The sequence below is a fragment of the Tenrec ecaudatus genome, chromosome 5, assembly GCF_050624435.1.
Source record: "Tenrec ecaudatus isolate mTenEca1 chromosome 5, mTenEca1.hap1, whole genome shotgun sequence".
NCBI lineage: Eukaryota > Metazoa > Chordata > Mammalia > Afrosoricida > Tenrecidae > Tenrec > Tenrec ecaudatus.
Genome location: NC_134534.1, coordinates 1,027,910 through 1,046,101, shown reverse-complemented (window position 1 = coordinate 1,046,101; position 18,192 = coordinate 1,027,910). Strand labels below are relative to the sequence as shown.

Below are 18,192 nucleotides of genomic sequence, written 5' to 3'. Positions count from 1 at the left end.
TTCAGGGAGCAGAGCCTGACTTTTATTTTTTTGCAGCTGTAGGTAGCACCCCAACTTCCCCTCTTTGTAACTTGATCCAGTGTAGCACACCTCATTATTTAAGGAGGTGTGTAAAACAAGGCAACACAATTGGAAGAGAAAGCCAGCCCTACTATCAACTTGATATGGAGAAGCAGGCACTAGACTCGCAGTAGGTCAAAAGGCCCTGGAAAAGTGGGGCTCCTGCTGTGCCCTAGGCTGCCCCAACCCCATCACGTGACATCCCACCATCACGTCTGGAAGCCCTAACAGAACCCCTCGCTGAGGCAGATGGAGTACCTTGGGAAAGCTGCTGGGGGCAGGGGTTCCTGGGCACCCACCTCATTGATGAGAACTGGTGGGGTCAGGAGGGGTGCAGGGTGGAGGGGGCAAGTGTGCCTACAGCACCGCAGGCCTGACAGAGCAGGACTGCCAACACTGGCACAACACTGAGTTCAACATCATTTGCTTGTCAGATGGCATTGCCTTTTACTTTGCCAAGACAGGTGGCCACGTTACCGATAAAGTTAGGTGGCTGGAAGTGGGGTGGGGTCAAGGAGAGCATTGGGGGTGGGGCCAGAGGCGGGCTGTGCCTGACGGCCAGGCCGGCCCCACCCTGTCCAACAGCTGGCTGGCAGCAGCAGCAAGGGGCCCCCAGGTGTGGACACTGCTCCTCTGCCCTGAAGGCCTCACAGAGGAAGCAAGGGGCCATCTATGTGGGAGGGGGCAGAAGCAGCCCCTGGGGCACTCTGAGGAGCTAAGCAGGCAGCAGCCATCTTACAGATACCCAGTGGCCTCTTGACCTGGGCACTGCCCACAGAGGCACATAATGGGGCCCTGCTGCTGTCTCTGCTCTGGGTGAGCACACGGACGCAGCTCTGTAGCTGGGGGCAGAGCTCCTGACATCTCCCCACTCCCAGCACTCATCACACAGCCTGCTTCACCAAGGGAGGGGTCTGCCTCCCCCACCTCAGGGCACCAGAAGGGGGGACTGGGTGTCCAGGCACCTGACCTGGCAGGTCAGCTGTGCATACCTGCCAAGCAGCCACTCCAGGGGCTGCTGCTACCCTGCCAAGGCATCTGCTTTCTTGTCCACACAGCAGGCTCTGTGGGGGGATGCTGCTGCTCCAGTCTCCCCACCAGTGAGTCCTGCCAGGCTGGGAGCCCTGTCCCCTACTGCAGCATAGCCCGAGGCTGAGTGGCCCAGCCCTCAGGACTGTGGGGCAGGTCCCCTCTGGCCCTACTTTTTGCTGAGCTCCCTGGCCCGGTTGGTGGCAGCCTCGACAGCACCCATGGCAGCTGCCCGAAGCCCACCCTGCTCCAGGGTGTGGAGTCCGTAGATTGTGGTGCCGCCTGGGGTGCACACGTCTGTCCGAAGCTGGGCGGGGTGTCGACTCTCCTGCAGCAGCAGCTTGGCAGTGCCCTAGGGGCAGGGAGGCAAGGCAGCCAGCTCCTTCTCAGCCCTGCCACCCACTCTGCCCTATCCAGTCCAACCAACCCCCTCCCCGCTGCTCACCAGCAGGGTCTGAGCGGCGATGCGGTGGGCCAGGTCACTGGGCATGCCCATTTTGATGGCGCCCTCAGCCAGGGCCTCGGAGAAAGTACACACCTGCAGTATGACAGGAGTGTGGCCCTGGGCATTCCAGCCCGCATGGTTCTCAGACCATGGTCAGGACTGATCTGGGACTGTCAAGGGAATTCAGGGAGGCCCTCCTAACTGTGAGGACTACTGGCGGCAGGGGATGGGGCACCCAAGCCTAGGGGCCAGCCTAGTGGGAGGATGCTACTCACAAAGGCCACACCACTGCCACTGAGGCCTGTGTGGATGTCCATGTAGGTCTCGGGCACTTCCTCACACCGCCCACAGGCCACCAGCAGGCTCCGCACGAACTCGGCCTCGCTGACCCCAGCCCAGCGGCCCCGAGACAGCACCATAGCTCCCTCCTGGACCACACAGGGCAGGTTGGGTGAGAGGCGTAGCACCCGAGTGCTCGGAGGCAGCAGCTGCCAGGCAGAGGGGGTTCAGGTCAGCGGCTGGGAGGGCTACTGGCCCCCTTCTTGCTCCTAAGCACAACTCCCAGGGTGGCCTTTGCCTGGCCTCCAGCCCCCAGCCCTGTGCAGCTGCCCAAAGGTTGGCTGGTCTTCAGGCTGCGGGGCTGGGGTCAAGCTGACAGCACTAGCTCGGGCCATGGCCCTCTAATGGCCAGAGGGAGGGTTCCCCCCTCCCCCATCCCCACCCACATGCAGCAGCCACTCACCTCCTCCATGGTTCTTAGAGGGACCCCGGCAGCCACAGACACCAGGATATGCTCAGCAGTGACCACGGGGGCCACCTCCAGCAGGACATCTGGCAGCACATGGGGCTTGGTGGCAAAGAAGACGAGGGTACAACTCTGCAGCACCTCCCGGTTGGCATGGGTGGTCTGGCAGCCCAGAGCCTGCAGTGAGTGCCATGGCCGAGCCGGCCAGCTGCGGTCACTCCCTGACACTGGAGGCCACACTGTCTCCCTCCTCATGGCCCCTCCTGCTTCCAGTGCTAGCATCACCCCACTCCCAGCACCACCTGACCCCCAAGTTGAGCAATGTCCCCAAGCCCTCCTCCCCAGTGAGTGGGGAGCCCTCCCTCCCCATCCCATACACTTTCCTTCTGCCCTGGTCTCTCTCTGACCCCCAACTCCCCCATCCAGGGCAGACAGGAAGATCAGAGGACCAAGGTGGTCCCGCCAGAGCCTGGCCCTTGGCACCTGGAAGAGGCAGAGGTTCCGGTCGGTCGGTGCACTGGCCAGCACGTTCTGAGCTTCCACCTTTCCTGCAGAGATGGACAAAGGCAGGAAGGCCGAGGTCTGGGTCAGGGGCCAGGAGAGGACCAGCCAGCTGCCTGCCCTATATGAAAGCTTCTTTCCCAGGCCCTCAACTGGTCTGACTGGCCAGTCACCAAAGTACCCATGTGGCATGTTCCATCCCCGCTGTGCTTCTGCTGGTCAGGCTCTGCATTTTGCCTCCTCCTGGACACCAGAACATGCGAACATGGTGCAGACCTGGGGCTCCTCTCCCTTGAGGATCCAAGAGATGCCGACATTTCATGCATTTCAGGAGACCAAGCTGTCCACGTCACCCCAGGAGCAGCACCCTGCTGAGAGGGTGGCTCGGCAGGGGTGTGCATGGAGGGGCATGAGGCATGCTTTCCCTGGACTGGTGCTCAGACAGGCCTGCGGGCAGCGGCAAGCCCAGCGCCAGGTAAAGAGCGCATCGACCGTGCCCGCTCACATCGGTCAGCACTGGTCTCGGCCCTCGAAATCCAAGGTCTCAACGCGCCCAGCCGTGGGAGGCAGGGGGCATTGCCGCTCCGTAAAGAAGGCACCTGAGACTACCTGTGGTCTTCCCAGACCACACTTTGCACAAGCGCTCTGACCTCAGTGAAACCCGGCGCCACTGCAAGCGCGCGGTGCCCAGGCGAGGCATGCAGCTGGATGGACCCTGCCCCCTCCACGCGCCACCCTGCCGTGCGTCCCTGGAGAGACAGGCATCTCCCGGCTACCGAGGGTCCGATGTCCGCCGGGCTCTCGGGCGCGTGGCCTGCCTCGGGATAGGTCCTCCGCCGGCTCAAGGCTCGGCGCGATGCGGCCGGCACCCACCTGCTCGGATGAGTCCCCGCGCGATAGCCTCCGCCATGCGGCCGGCGCCCACGAAGCCCACTCGCTGCTGGCCTAAGGTCTCCGCCGCCGCCGCCGCCATCTCTCCGTCCAGGGGAAGCCAGCTGGTAGGTCTGGGTCTCGCCAATGGCCTACGTCTTCCCGCCTCTTTCCTCAGCGATTGGCTGCTGAGTTGCTACGCCCGCCCCCGCCCCTCCCGAGCCCCAGTCCAGTATCCCCTGCGGGGCAGGTAGGTTTCCGCCCCCCCCCCCCCCCCCACACACACACACACTGTTCATTGGCCTGAAAAAGCGCGGAGTTGGCTGGTTCTCTCCCCCACCTCTCACCCCCCGTCGGACCGGAGAACTCAGGTTGTTTCCCGGGCGGGGCGTGCTCAGTGCCTGAGGTGAGGCCGCCAGGTGAGACCACGGGCCTGTGCGAGTGGAAGGTAGTTTGTGCGCCGGCTCCGCGTGCACCGTGGGACCCATCCTAGCCTGAAGCCGCTCTCCTGGAGGACACGCCCGGCGGTGCCCTCGCGAGGATGCTGCAGAACCCAGCGGCCGCCAGTAGGGCTCTGGCTGCTGGCCTGGGTGAAAGCAGCCTTTTACCTTGCCTCTGCCGTCTGAACCCCGGGCCGTGGGTGGGGCTCCCAAAGCCCCTGGACCAATCCTACTTAGGAGTCTGTGAGCCCGCTAGCTCGGAGTGGCAGAGCAGAGGCTGAGGCCAACAGTGAGGCTGGACTCCTGGCCTGGAGCAGGACCCACGGCTCTAGCAGACCCTGTTGGAGCTAGGGGAGAGCTTACAGTTTATAATTCTAAGCACCGGTCTGCAAAGGTCTATGGGTGGCAGTGACAGCAGAATCCATTTGCAGAGCTCCACACAGATTAAGCCTCCATTGATCTCTTTCTGATCATGAACCAAGGGTATAGATCATCTTGCCCTGGGAGAGGGCCTTGGAAATTGTATTACCTCCACCCCTCACTTGCCAGCCCAGGGAGGAGCAATGTCTCAGGAGCTTGCCTGGGTGTCCTAGATGGAGATCACAGAGATGGGGACAGTACCCTGTGGGTATTAACCTGACTGCCTGGGTAGGAAGGCCCTGGCCTGGACCAATCCTGTAAGCGCTTCTACTTAACATAATGTGTGTCCCAGTACCTGCTGCTTTGTGTTCCCACCTGTCACTGTGATGTATCCATCTGCCACCAATCGTGAATTGGTGACAGTTCCTTCCTCCCGTGCCTATTTCACTAGTGTCCCCACTGACTCCTGGGAGGCCATTTGACCTCGTGCTAATGGACTCCTTCAACCAGATGATGTGCTTTTGCGTTGTCTTTGTCTACTTTAAGGCTTATTAAGTGTTTTCCTTAAATTACATCTGAGATTGGGGCTCACCTATATACCCTAAAACAGGTGCTTGGCAGGCTGGGGCATCTGCTGATTGACTGGGGAACTTCTTCTTTGATAGAGGTACCAGTACCAGCAGCTCCACCCCTCCCTGTGTCCCCAGATACCGTGCCTAATATCAGATTAGTCCCTCTCCCTAAGACCCTCAGGTCTTAGGTTGGAGACGGATGGTTGGGTCCCAAACCATCTTTCTCCAGCCACTCTCCCGCCCAGCAGGCTTTTTCCCTTGCTCAACACAATCCTCATTTTTTTTCTTCCATCAGGGCCAGTGGACCCTCCCCAGGCAGTCAGGGCTGCCCCTCAGAAGCTGAGCGCTGGCTGGGAGCAGTCACACGGCAGCACGCACACTGCCTGCACAGAGCTGTAAAAACGTACTTTATTGCTCTGAAGGTTAGGAGAGCAAGGCCAAAAGTGGGCAGTCCAGGACACAGGGGCTGGTATGAGGGGTGAGGTGCCGGGTCCTGGCCAGGCCCTGGGTTCCCTGAGGACAGCTGCCTGGACCCTGCCAGCGAAAGTGACAGCTCAGCTGTCATAGTGTTACTTCTGGACCTGGGGTGGGCTCTGCGCTGGCTGCACATGCGTCACTTCCGGGCCTGCTTGTAGTTCTCAGCAAACCAGTTGCATGTCTCTTTCACAGCTACAAGGTGGGAGGTGAGAAAGTGGGGTGAGCCGTACAGATAAGGGGGCTCCCAGGGACAGCGGGGAGTGTCCTTTCCCCGATACTGGCAGGATGTGAAGAGCGGGGCCTCACCCTGCTTGAAGGGCGTGAATTGGAAGTCTGGCAGGTGGGCCCGCAGCTTGCCGTTACTGGCCGTCTTCTTAAACTGCCCGTCAGACTTGCTTGTATCAAACTGGGCATCTGGTCAAGGCCACAACCGAAGGAGCTTCCTTCCCCTCCCCTCCCCCTTCCCCAAACCACGGGGTCCTGGTGGCCACTTCTATGCCCAGGCCAACCCCTCCTCCCTCCACGCAAGGGATCCCCACTGGGCTCCCGCCCCTGGATACGATGACTTCCCCGTGGAAGTCCATGGCGTCCGCCACAGCTTCAGCGGCCTCCCGGATGGAGACCTCGTCCTCCTCACCCACTGCAAACCAAGGTCAGCTCAGATTCTCCACCCTCACCGCCACCCTCACCCACCTGGGTGGCCAACCTTCCTGCCCCCACCTGAGAGGATGATGGGCTCGACCTCGCTGTACTCTCGCAGAACCCAAAGGAAGAGTCGAGCCAGGTCCTGGAGGGCAGGGCAGGGTCAGCGGCCACCACTCACATTACATAGTCCCCCCCCACCCAAAAGCCCCTGCGGGCAGCTCTGACCAGCTCCACTATCACTGACCAGGGTTGACCTTTTGCCTTAGCTCCAAGCTGCACCTATGATACCTGACCTACGTGGACCCCACTACTAGGCATCCCAGGGACTTGACTCACACCCTTCACCCCATTCTGAATGCTGGCTACCGTCGCTGTGCTTCCCCTGCACGAACCAGGGAGTAGATGAACTGCCTCCGAGGTGTCCCCGTACCCCACACCGTCAGCGCAGAGCCACTGCCTGCAGAGAAGGGAGGGGCGGTGTCTAAGGGCATGGAGCCCCCAGACCTCATTGTCATGCGGGTCTATCTGCATGGGCACTCACTCTTGGCCAGGTGCACCTTGTGGATGAGGCCAGGCAGCACATGGCCGTCCTCGATGTTGAAGTTGTCATGGGGTCCAAAGACATTGGTGGGGATGACTGCAGTGAAGGTCCGGCCGTGCTGTTGGAAGTAGGCCCTGCAGAGGCACAGCCCACTGTTACTGCCCCATCCTGGGCCCGCCCAGCACCCCAACCCCCAGGCCTCTCAGACAGGAAATGGACAGACCCAGCTTGCCCTGTCCAACCCAGGAGGGCCTGAGTGCCCTCCCCAGCTGGGACGCTCCCCCAAGAACCTGTTCTGCACGTCGATCATCCTCTTGGCATAAGAGTAGCCAAAATTGCTGCTGTGAGGGGGCCCGTTATGGATCTGGAGGAGAGCGGGGGCAGAACATACACTGAGGCCACACGTCCTGGGGGCTGGTCAGACCCCTGCCCAGCCAGGCTGGAGCTCCTGCACCCCAGCATATAGAGCCAACCCAGCCCCTGCAGGCTCTAGGCTTCTCACCATGGTCTCATCGATTGGGTACGTGGTCTTATCCGGGAAGATGCACGTAGATAGGCAGGAGACCACTTTGCGGGTGCCCACCTCAAAAGCGGTGTGTAAGACATTGTCATTGATATACATGTTTCTCCTCTGCAGGGAGGCCGAGTGGGTCAGGGCATCCATGTGGCACCCAGCCATCCTCACCAGCTCCCGGGGAGGTGGGCAGCATGGGGCACCTCCCAGCTCACAAATGGTGAGTGGCGGGGCAGAGTTTTGGATCCCGACGCCCTTCCAGGGCAAGGCCAAGCCTCCCATGGGCCCTCCAGAAATCAGGGCCCACTCCCTCTCTCGGCCCACCCCTACCTGGCTGCAAGGGACAGGCCCTGGAGCAAAGACCCTCAGTGCTGCAGAGAGCAGGTAGTGGGAGGCAGGCGATGGAAGTTGTCTGGGGGAGGGGTGGGGCTCCCACTGCAGAGCACCCACCCCAAGAGGCCCTTCAGGGCAGCATGGTGCAGCTCTGGTTACTTGTGCCTGGCTCACCAAAAGAGGAGCGGCCAGCTCTCTCCCAGTGCCCGGCCCCCATCCTCAGGGATGCCCACCAGGGCTGTGTCAAGCCCTGACCCTCAGGAAATTCCGGGTAGCCTGTCTGGGAAGCGAGTTCTGAGAAGCTGGGATCCTCACTCACCCAGAAGTCCAAGTTGTACTTGATGTTCCGGAAAAGACCTCCCACCATGGCTGCCAGATGGATGACGTGCGTGGGCTGCACCTTCTCAAACAGGGCGCGGGTCTGCGCCGCATCCCTGGGGGAGCCCGGCTGTCAGAGGCTGCTGCGGGGCGTGGGGCAGGGCTGGGCGGGACTGATGGGGGTGGCCGAAAGTCCGTGCGAGAGTGAGGGTGCAGACCACCTGAAGGGCTGGGTGGGGGCGGAGCGCACGGGTCCGGTTCACTCACGTGAGGTCCGCATCCTTGGAGGAGACGAACACCCATTCCTCTCCGGGCAGGCCCGCCCCATCGGCCACCACCTTCTGAATGGCTCTACCGACCAGCCCAGAGCCCCCTGTCACCAGGATGCGCGTGGGCCCTTCGGACTCCCCCATGTCCGCTGCACCTGTAGGGTCCAACGCTGTAAGGTGGGGCACGGCTCATCCCCACCATGCTCCTACTGGCCTGAGCCCTGCTCCCCCTCGGGCCCGCCGCACCTGCCTGCACCGCGACAACTGCTTCTGGCGCCTGATGCGTGTCCGGCCACGTCTCCGGCCTTTCACCGAACCAGGGAGCGGGCCGGGCTCCTCCCGCGGAAGTAGAGCCCGGGACGCACAGCACCGGCCTCCCGTGAGCTTCTGGGAGACGGAGTCCAGGCGCTCGGCAGCCTGGGAAATGTAGTTCTCGCCGCCGCCCCTGGGCCTAGCCCTCCAGACCAGAGGTTGGGAGCCCGGCGGGAGTGGGCTGGGGAGGGCGGGGCCAGGGCAGTGTCCCTGTCTGTCACAGGCCCCCTGGGAGGCGGTTCCCACCTGGTCAGACTTGCGTCTCCCGCCGAGGGTGGCTTGCTTGCTGGTGCCCTCTGGCCTCCCGGCACCAGCCACTTCCCAAGACTTAGAGGCAGGAGGGACTTGGGCGACCTGGAACCTGGGATGTCTCTGCCGCCACCGTCCCTTTGGTTAGCCAAGTAAGTCACTGGCCAGCCTCCTTCCAGGGGACGGAACCAGTGTCTGATGAGAAGAGCTACGGGTCAGCTGGAGACTGTAGGCGGGGTGGGGTGGTGAACTACAGGTTTCAGAGTCTCCTGCATCCAGTCTGGTCTTTTCTTTCAAACTTTTTAATGAATTATTTTTTCTTTCTTTCCTTCTTTTTTTAATGAATTCTTAATGCCATCCCACAACGTGTCTAGTCAGATCACATTGTTCGTGAGACGGTCTCTAAATTCCAGCAGTATATATGTGCAAGGTCATAATTTGGCTCATGGATGTTTGAATTGCTTACATTTTATTCAGCTTCAACTTGAACTTGTATATGCGCAATTACTGGGCTGTTCTGTAATCAGCCTCTGGTTTTGTTTTGGCTGATGGTAACTGAGCTTCTCTAGCTAATCTTCCCACACATGTGGTCAGTCTGATTCCTGTGTATCCCATCTAGTGAAGTTCACATTGTGGCAGTTACATCATCTCCTGTCAACTGGTGGAGTCTAGCCTGTCAATAGCCAATGAGGTCTCTCTGTGGGCGTGGCCTTCCGAGGATTCTGGGAACTCCTGTCTTCCTCCCTGGAGGTGGGACACACACTCTCTCTCTGCTTCATCTCCCTGTGAGACTTACCTGTTGACAAGCCATGTGGAGCTATGCTGATGGCAGCCAGACCCCTTGAGCTGGAGAAGCCACGTGGAGACCCTGCCAGTGCGAAGGCGCTTCCACCGCCACTGGATCCACAAGACTTTCCACCCACTGGCCTGTGATTTCCCTGTACTCGGTGTCATTGCATGTGCTGTGTGAGTCTGGAGAGGATTTTTTTTCCTGAAGAGGAATTTACAGGCTGGTATCCGACCGATTGGCTAATATTGGACTTACGGACTTGCTCTGGACGGGCTGGGATGTTTTCTTAACATACAATTACTCTTTTAAAGAAAGCTCTATTTTAGAGACATGTGAGTGTCTATGAATTTGTTTCTCTAGTCCACCTGAACTCACACAGGTGTAGTCACCCTCTATGGGGTTAAAAGGCGGCATCTGCGCTGAACAAGTCTTCCCTCTCCCAGAATCCCACCATGTAATAATCTCAAGCTCCCTTCTATTGTCAAGGCCTTATTTCTCAACTACTGATCCTTCTACGTTGTCCTTAAGTCTACATTTCATTCTCCAGTAATTATCAATGCACCTGCATTGCGGGTCTCATCAGTGTTAGACTGCTGAAGTTGGTAAAAATCTTCCATTTCTTCATCTTTGGCATTAATGGTTGGTGAATAAACTTGAATCAGTCATATTAACTGGTCTTCCTTGTGTTGTTGCTGACAGTGCTGTATTTCAAGATAGAGCTTGAGATGTTTTTCTTTTTTAAATGTCCTTCCTTGTATCTACACTGGGTTTTTCTTTAAAGCCTGTTTCATCAGAAATTAATATTGGGAATAATTTTGAATGTCCCGAGGGGTCAGATTGCCCTCATTATCCCCTCTGTTAGACATGACCCCTGGAAAGGCCATGGCCATCACAAGGAGGACCTTCCGGATTACTGACAGTGGAAAGTAGAAGGGCCACCATTAGGAACTGTCCGGGAGCAGCCAGGAGCACCAAGGCTCAGGGCCTTCCTGGGGCCACAGTGCATGCAGCATGGAGAAGCATGGCTGGATTTGCAAACACTGTCCCCTTCCTTGCTGTAACATGAAAAGGACAGGAATGGGCATTTGCTGCTTTCCTGGTGGCTGCAGAGCTCAGCATTTATTGAGTCCCAGGACAAAGATCAGAGGCATTGCTGAGGCTGTTCCTGGAAATATCTTAGTGGCTCCCTAGGTCTCCTGTAGACATCCGATTTCTGTGCATCTGTCCGTTAAAGAATGCAAGCAAGGTGTGATGACATTGGAAAGTGAGGAAAACGGAAGAGTGCCGCTTTTTTGGTGGCTGTGTCTGCCTGAGGGGTGAGTCTTGTAGACAGGGTGTTGGGGGGCTGTTTTCTTAGCACGTCTGCTACTCCTTGCCTCTTGACCTCTTGACTGATGCAATTAATCTACTTACGTTCCCCGTAATTATCCGTCGGGACACATTGGTTGCTGTCATTTTGCCGTGTGTGTGTGTGTGTGTGTGTGTGTGTGTGTGGTACTGCTGGCTTTGGGGTTGAACATAATTTTCTGAGTTCATCTTGCTGGTGGCTCTTCTTGTCCTTTTCTTCTTTGCTCTTGATTTAGTGTTTACTAAACCAACATGACTGCCCTCTATTGTGATAATTCACTAACGCATGGCCATCAAGTTAATCTAATTCATAGCAACTCACAGGGGAGGCGGGGCAGCTTGTTAGATGTTTTTATGAGGTCCCAAAGGCTTCCCTCTCAGAATGGAAGCTCCGTGACATCACGACTTGTTCCTTTGTTTCATTCTGTGATTGTCTTCGTGTACAAGCAGATCGCCAGCCCCCCGTTTTCAGTTTGGTTCTTTTGTTTTCTTTGGGCAACGTCTGTAGCTCAGTTGACTTCTGGGTGGTGATGCCTAGCTCAGATATCTGCCCACTGCTGGTGGTCCCTGTCCAAAGAGAGCCCTTTTGTATATTTGCTCAGGTTGGTCTACAGTTTTGTTTTGTTTTTTTTACAAATTCCTTCAGTTCTGTTATCTAGAAATATCCTGATTTCCCTGTCATATTTAGGAGACAATTTTGCCGGCTTATGATTGGCAGCCCCTGCCCCCACCTATAGGCCACCCCATTGGCTCCTTGCAGCTCAGTTTCTGCAGCCAGCAAGCTTGGGGTGCTCGGGCCCCTTTTGTGCAGCATCGCCTTTTCTCCCCACACAGCGTGAAGCTGCTATAGGAAGACCCCTGTCCCCCGGCGCAGGGGGCTGGCCTGTGTGGCCCTGCGTGCACCGCGGGACTGGGGAGGCGTACACCGAGGAGGCGCGCCTGGGCCGCTAGACAGAAGCTCTAACCCACGGGGAGGGGTGTCACCAGTCACTGGTTAGATGAGGGTTCCCAGGAGGGGGCAGGGCACAAAGGACCCGTCAGCAGCCATCAGCGTGGGTACTTGCACCATCATGCGCGTCCGGCGAAAAGGTCTTGTAAGTTCCTGGTGATAGCACAGGGGCAGGCTGGTGGACAGTTCTATGTTCCGTCTGTCTGTCCTCTCACAGCTTTTGTTCGGTTTCTCCTAGTCAGCATGCCACCCACGGCGCTGTGCTGCCCTCTGAGGCTGAGGGTCCCAGGATCATCGTGTGGTTTCTCGGGGCCTGGCTGCAGGGGATCTGGGAAGCATGTCTGTCTAGTCCACCACCTCTGACCTCCTCCAGCTACACAGGGAGAAGGGAAGTCCTACTCCTCATGTGCCCAAGCCCAGTGCCCCAGAAACAGGCCAGCGGTGCCCCTCCCCTCCTCCCTCTTTACCTGGTCTGATACCAACTGATCCGCCCAGGACACTCTACTGGATTCAGTGTCCTAGTGGCCATGCAGAACTCACAGAGAGCACTCACAATTAAGGGGCACTAGGGGAGCCAACAGGTTACCACAAGTCAGGATCAGTAAACAGTAAGAAGACAGTCAGTCGTCCACAACAACATCTCTCCACCATTAGTCAAGTCTCCCTCTCTCTCTCTGGTCCTCAGCCTCTGGCTCTGAGGGCGGGAAGTCTCCCCAGCACCCTGCTGCTCAGTCCCACAGTCTCAGTGCTGCTCCTCTGCCCTGCCTCCTGGTGTCCCCGCCTCAGCCTCTGTTCCTAGCTTCTTCGCTCTGCCCTTGGTCTCCATGCCTGGGTTAGGCAGGGTCCTCTAGAGAAACAAGCCAGGACGTTTAAGATTCCATATACAGATGGAGATAGATTTATACCGCGAGAAGGAATACAATACCTAATTAGTCTACACAGCAGCACAGAGGCTCACCTCAACTCACTTTCATGGAACAGTTAGTTTACTGGAAGTCCTTCAACTCACATGGGCTGCTGGGTCCAAGGCCAAGGAAGCAGACAGCGGGATCTTCCCTCTAGCAAGGCAGGCAGAGCCTTCCAGCAGGCAGCACACAGCAAGGTCCATCAGCAACAGTCGGTAGCTCAGGAGCTTAGGGAAGCAGGCCCGGATGAAACATTGAACTCAAGCAATGCAAGACGACAGGATCCACCCACCGCAAGCTGAAGTGATGGCCAGCAGTGTGGCAAAGCAGGTCTTGAAGGAGCCTCAAGCTCTAGCAACAGGATCCACGGGTCAGCTTGGCCCACAGGTAGTGTAGCTTACAGGTTGAGGCAGAGAACTAGCTAAAGCAGCACCACACAGGCCCGATCACCAGAGAGCAAGAGAGATGGGGGTGGGTCTTACAGAGCCATTTATCTCGTTGCCCTCCAATCAAACTGCAACCTGAATAACCCACATGTTCCTATTGGCCAGGTTGGCACAATAAACCTACCTATCACAAGGCGATAGCCCTGGTCTTGGCATCCGCCTCCTCGGATGTCTCGAACAAGCTCCACTGATGGCTCTCTTTCTTGTCTGGTCCTGGGATGTTTCTGAGATGTGTGTGTTAGGCTGGACAGCCTAGAGAAACAAATCCAGGGAGACTCATCTATGTGTAGGAAAGAACTGTTAGATCGCTCAGGGGACAGATATACCTTGGTCCTTGGCTCCGCACAAGAAAAAATTCACACCGAAGCCTGGTTTGTGATCCAAGTGAGTTTTATGAGAATTAGAAGAAGTTTCAGGTTTACACAGGCACCCGCAGGGCTCCTCACCCCATGCAGCCTCCCTAGAAGCTGCTCGGAAAGTCATGCAGTCAGCTCCGGGCTTCTGCCTTTTCAATTATTTCGTAGGGAGGCATGGTTGACGACCCTGGTTGATCCCATTGGCTGAACTGAATTTACTGGGCCCAGGTGGGCCAATTCAGGTGCAGGGCCCACCCAGGTGTACCTCCCCTTCCTGGCCGGAAACCTGAACCTTTGAGCATGTGCAGTGTACCACTCCTTCATGGGCCAGCAGCTTGGACATCTGAGCATGTGTAGTTGACGCCCCTGCCCCTAAGCTAGACTACCTAACATTCCCCCCTGAAGAGATATGGACCCAAATCTTTGAGGTACTGGGCAACCACATCTCTAGCTACTTCCTGCTGACAAAAGGGGCAGAGTGGGGTTTTGGGTCCATACCCTTCCTACTCTGTTAGAAGGGGTTGTCCATTCAGGGCCCAGGATGGAAAAGGTCGAGGTGGGTCCAGGAGATGGTGGTCCTGGAGCTGGCACACTTGGTTCAGAGACCTTGATAACCTGAGAACTTCTGGGAAAATAAACAGACAACAGGTGAACAGTTTAAGGGAGACAAGGGTAAGATTGTAAGGTGGCAGTGCCCTTGAAGTTAGGTTAGTGACACAGGAAATCAGTAGAAATCTTGGGACTAACAGGCATGAGAATTTGGTCACTGTAAACACAGGAATGGGGTAAAGCCATTCACTGGCCTAAAGGCTGTGAGGGGTCTGAGGTAGAATCCTCTGTGTAGCCCTCATCTCTCCTGGGGTGGCGATGAAATACCATCCTAAGACCTCTAGTGGCTCACAGGAGTATTCGTCTGCAGCCTCTGCCTCGGATATGTCAGATGGTGATGGTTTCCAGGGTTTCACCCGGGTATGGTGGATCCAAGCACTCTGCCCTGGAACTTTGACAGCAGTGGGCGTAGAGAAAATTACTGGCAAAGGTCCCTTCAAGACTGGCTGGAGAGAGCGCGCCGCTCAGCGGCCAGCAGCCAACCCCGGAGCAGCGGCCGGCCGGTGTCGGCCCGCACCCTGGAGTCGGGGATGTCCTACAAGCCCATCGCCCCCGCCCCGAGCAGCACCCCCGGCTCCAGTACCCCTGGGCCTGGCACCCCGGTCCCTACAGGTGAGGACCCAGCTCCACCCCTGCTCGCCTCCCCGGGCGCTCGAGGCATCCAAGAGAAGACGGCCTGAGTTCTGCAATACTGGGCCTGCCGCCTTGCCTCCTGGAGCCTCAGTTTCCTGGCCTGCGAAGTGGGCGTGGTGACCCGGAAGCGTCCCCTTGCCGTCGGGCTCCGGGCCGGGAGCCGCTGCCCCTTTCAGGCCACTGTTTAACGACTTTGGACCGCCCTCCATGGGCTATGTGCAGGCCATGAAGCCGCCCGGCACTCAGGGCTCCCAGAGCACCTACACGGACCTGCTGTCTGTCATAGAGGAAATGGGCAAGGAGATCCGGCCCACCTATGCCGGAAGCAAGAGTGCTATGGAGCGCCTGAAGAGAGGCATCATCCACGCCCGGGCCCTGGTCAGAGAGTGCCTGGCCGAGACAGAGCGCAACGCCAGAACATAACGAAAGCGCCCTCGCCTCCTCGCCTGGACCTTGCCGGCCACCGCAGAGCACTGACCTCTCCCCGTCCTCCACCCAGAGTCGCACTTCCAGCCCTGTGTCCCTGGGTGGGCACCCTTCAGGAACCAGCTCACTCCAGCCTGCAGCACTGGTCGAGGGCCCTCCAAGTGTCAGCCGCCAAGTCACTGTGAATCCCCCCTCCCCATGACCTGCCATCAGTGCTGATCCACCGGGAGCCTTCACCTTCCCGTGCCCCCTCCCACCTCAGCACCTAGCCAGCACCGAGGACTACTTCCTTTCCAACCCCTTGTCCCCAGCAGGCGCCTGGAAGGCTGGTCGCCTCCCTGCCTTGTCCCCCTGGGCCACAGCGACTCTTTTCTCAGTGTGTCTTTTGCTAAATATGCCCTTTTTGTATAAAATAAAGCTGATTTGGAGTTGTTAAAAAAAAAAAAGACTGGCTGGAGCTGGGAATTAGGGGACCCATCCTAGATATCCTGGCTGGCACAAGGGTGGTAACTTCTCCTCCCTTTGGGTCTGAGTGAGCCCAAACTGATGGAATGCCTCCTGACACTGGGCTACTTGGGTGGCATATTGCTGTATTAAGGCTACCTCAGAGTCTATAGCTGGCTCTCTTATAAGAAAAGCCCGCCTGCCCGTATAAAACTTCACAGGGGCTCAAACACGTCAGTTGCCGTGGGGCAATCCTAAGACGAGGCAGAGCTACGGGTAGTGCATCTTTCCAGCTCATCTGAGTTTGTGTCAGCTCTCTGAGGGGTAACTTCGGGTGTTGGTTAATCCTCTCTACCTGCCCTGAAGACTGAGGCCTCCTGGCACAGTGGAGACGATAGGTTATTCCCAAGTGTGGGAGACTGTCTGAGTGACTTGGCAGATGAAAGCAGGCCCATTATCACTCTGAAGCGATTTGGGAAACCCAAAGCGAGGAATTATTTCCTGAAGTAGTTTTGTAGCCACTTCTTTAGCCTTCTCAGTGCGGGTAGGATATGCTTCAATCCACCCAGTAAAGGTGTCTATAAACACCAGAAGATACTTAAATCCTTGGACAGCAGAAACCTGGGTAAAATCTATCTGCCAGGCTTTCCCAGGGTAGGATCCCTTGCGCTGGACAGGTTGAGCAAGGTGGCTTCTGAGCGCCCCTGGGGACTGTTGGTCCTGACAGGTGAGACCGTGGGAAGTTACTGACCTGATGGTTGAGGTTAAGTTGGCCTCTCAGAACTGCTGAGTGAGCAGGGTCAAGGAGTTTATGGCTGAGTGGCGTCGTGGAAGGCTTTCATGACTTTCCACTGGAACCTTTGTGGCAAGAGGAGCTTGTTGTCTTTCTCCCACCATCCACCAGGTCGAAGGCAGAATTCCTGTGTCTTCGCTTGTGCCACTTTTGGCGAGTAATCTGGAAAAGGGAGCTTTGCCGGGGACTCTTGTGTCCCAAACTTCAGGAATTATGGCTTGTTCCCGTGGTTCCTGTGGGGGAACCTGTGGCTCCTCCACTGTGAGGAACATTTGGAAAGCTGCAGAGGGACGAGGATGAGGCCTGATGACTATGCAGGTGTGCGGCTTGGACAGTCTATCTCGGCCTAGGAGAGGAGCTGGACATTCAGGGATTCCTAGGAAGCTATGAGAAGAATGGAAGTTATCCCAAAGACATCTGAGAGGTTCAGTAAAACGTTTAACTACAGGTTTTCCTGACACTCCCAGGATGGAGCAGGTGTGGGGTACCAGGAGTCCAGGAAGGAAATTAAGACAGAAAAAGTGGCCCCAGTATCTAAAAGGAAATTCACTGACTTTCCTGCCATGTCGATGCTCACCCTAGGCTCCAGAGCAGTAACAGCTATCTCTTGCTGCTGGGCCATTCGGACTCGGCGCCTTCACTCCTACTCCTCCATTATCAACTGCATGTTGGCCCGTGGGCGCCTCTCCTCCAGGTTTTTGGCCTTAGGACCAAGGCCAGCCCAGTGGCCCGTCTCCTTGCAATGGAAACATGGAGTCCGAGAAGGCTTGTTCCGATTACGGCAGTTCCTAGCCCAGTGACCTGGTCACTCGTAAATGTAGCACTTGGTACCTGGTTCAAAGGTCTGGGTAACCTGGGAGGCATTCAAGGGGTATCGGTTATTAAGTACAGCCAATAACTGGGCATGCCTAATGTTCTTCCTTCTCTCCTTCTCCTGGGCTCGAGCCTTCCCTTCCTGCTCCCCGTTGTAAAAGGCCGTATTAGCAGAAGCAACCATCTCCTCTAGGGTAGCTCCTTCAGGTTTCTGCACTAGTTTTTGGAGCTTCTTGCAAATGTCTGGTGCAGCCTGTGTGAGAAACTTGTCTCTGATTAAGACTTGCCCCTCATAGGATTCTATATCTACAGCAGTATGATACTTCAGGGCCTCCTTTAGCCACTCTAAAAATCTTACAGGAGACTCTGCAGGTCCCTGGTGAATCACTGTCACTTTGGCATAATTAATGGCCTTTTGACTACCTGACTTCAGTTCATTTGTGATGCACACCAGGAAATGTTCCCATGCCCACTTTTTATGAGGCACACTATGATTCCAAGCAGGGTCTATTAAAGGTACAACTGTTTCCCCTACTGGGTACTTTTCATTCATCATATGTAACTCCTCTGCAAACTTCCTAGCACCTGTGAGCACTCATTTTTTCTCAAATTCTGTCATGGTCTGTCCCAGTATGACCATTACATCCTTCCAGGTTAAATCATAGGCTCGGGTGAGGTGCTGGAAGTGTCCTATGTACCGTTCAGGTTTGTTACAGTAGCTGCCCAAGTCATTTTTAATTTGCTTGAGTTCAATTAGAGTGAAAGGCTTGTAAATTGCATGGAGACCAAGCTCCCCCACTGCCCCTACTACAGGTAGAATAGTCAGGGCTGTTTCAGGGCTAGGGGAATAGTTGCCCTCTAGTCCAGGGTCCCTTAGGGGGTCCTGGGTGCACTGGGAATGAAGATCTTTGCTGCTCCTCAAAAGGAAGGATGCTGTAACATACGGGATCCCAACCCACTTCCTCATCGTTCCACCAAAATGTTCTAGCTGGTTCAGGGTT

The 18,192-nt window shown here is 56.7% G+C and overlaps 2 protein-coding genes and 1 pseudogene across 9 annotated transcripts; 1 reads left to right on the top strand and 2 right to left on the bottom strand.

Annotated features, from left to right (window-relative positions):
• On the bottom strand, positions 1 to 3,807 carry PYCR3 (pyrroline-5-carboxylate reductase 3). Of its 2 annotated transcripts, XM_075549192.1 has the most exons (6): positions 3,654 to 3,804; positions 2,763 to 2,827; positions 2,277 to 2,456; positions 1,810 to 2,022; positions 1,535 to 1,627; positions 1 to 1,441 (listed from the first exon to the last, which is right to left on the bottom strand). In XM_075549192.1, exons 1-6 carry the CDS (start codon positions 3,751 to 3,753, stop codon positions 1,259 to 1,261), a joined length of 834 nt encoding a protein of 277 aa, XP_075405307.1. In that variant the 5' UTR covers positions 3,754 to 3,804; the 3' UTR covers positions 1 to 1,258. The 2 variants fall into 2 exon arrangements, with proteins under 2 accessions (XP_075405307.1, XP_075405309.1); XM_075549194.1 differs by lacking the exon at positions 1,535 to 1,627 and having other exon boundaries at positions 3,654 to 3,807.
• Positions 3,808 to 5,416: 1,609 nt separating this feature from the next.
• GFUS (GDP-L-fucose synthase) lies at positions 5,417 to 8,472 on the bottom strand. 7 transcript variants are annotated; one of them, XM_075549175.1, is made up of 11 exons: positions 8,366 to 8,472; positions 8,118 to 8,274; positions 7,852 to 7,966; positions 7,188 to 7,316; positions 6,976 to 7,049; positions 6,686 to 6,819; positions 6,511 to 6,601; positions 6,220 to 6,286; positions 6,060 to 6,139; positions 5,806 to 5,905; positions 5,417 to 5,691 (listed from the first exon to the last, which is right to left on the bottom strand). In XM_075549175.1, the coding sequence occupies exons 2-11, from the start codon at positions 8,261 to 8,263 to the stop codon at positions 5,686 to 5,688; spliced, it is 942 nt and encodes a 313-aa protein (XP_075405290.1). In that variant the 5' UTR covers positions 8,264 to 8,274; positions 8,366 to 8,472; the 3' UTR covers positions 5,417 to 5,685. The 7 variants fall into 7 exon arrangements, with proteins under 7 accessions (XP_075405290.1, XP_075405288.1, XP_075405291.1 ...); XM_075549173.1 differs by having other exon boundaries at positions 6,537 to 6,601; XM_075549176.1 differs by having other exon boundaries at positions 6,537 to 6,601; positions 7,188 to 7,268.
• A 5,637-nt stretch (positions 8,473 to 14,109) lies between these two features.
• On the top strand, positions 14,110 to 15,534 carry LOC142448624 (cyclin-dependent kinase 2-associated protein 2 pseudogene; annotated as a pseudogene).
• The last annotated feature ends 2,658 nt before the right edge of the window (positions 15,535 to 18,192 follow it).

What these genes read in the sequence shown, in the direction of transcription:
- PYCR3 (XM_075549192.1), bottom strand. Translation starts at nt 3,753, where the DNA reads ATGGCGGCGGCGGCGGCGGAGACCTTAGGCCAGCAGCGAGTGGGCTTC. An exon ending in GCGGGGACTCATCCGAGCAG is followed by an intron (nt 2,828 to 3,653) that starts GTGGGTGCCGGC and finishes CCATCTCTGCAG; the next exon opens with GAAAGGTGGAAGCTCAGAAC. An exon ending in CTCTAAGAACCATGGAGGAG is followed by an intron (nt 2,023 to 2,276) that starts GTGAGTGGCTGC and finishes TCTGCCTGGCAG; the next exon opens with CTGCTGCCTCCGAGCACTCG.
- GFUS (XM_075549173.1), bottom strand. Translation starts at nt 8,263, where the DNA reads ATGGGGGAGTCCGAAGGGCCCACGCGCATCCTGGTGACAGGGGGCTCT. An exon ending in CGAGCCCATCATCCTCTCAG is followed by an intron (nt 6,140 to 6,219) that starts GTGGGGGCAGGA and finishes CTTGGTTTGCAG; the next exon opens with TGGGTGAGGAGGACGAGGTC. An exon ending in ACTTCCACGGGGAAGTCATC is followed by an intron (nt 5,906 to 6,059) that starts GTATCCAGGGGC and finishes CCAGATGCCCAG; the next exon opens with TTTGATACAAGCAAGTCTGA.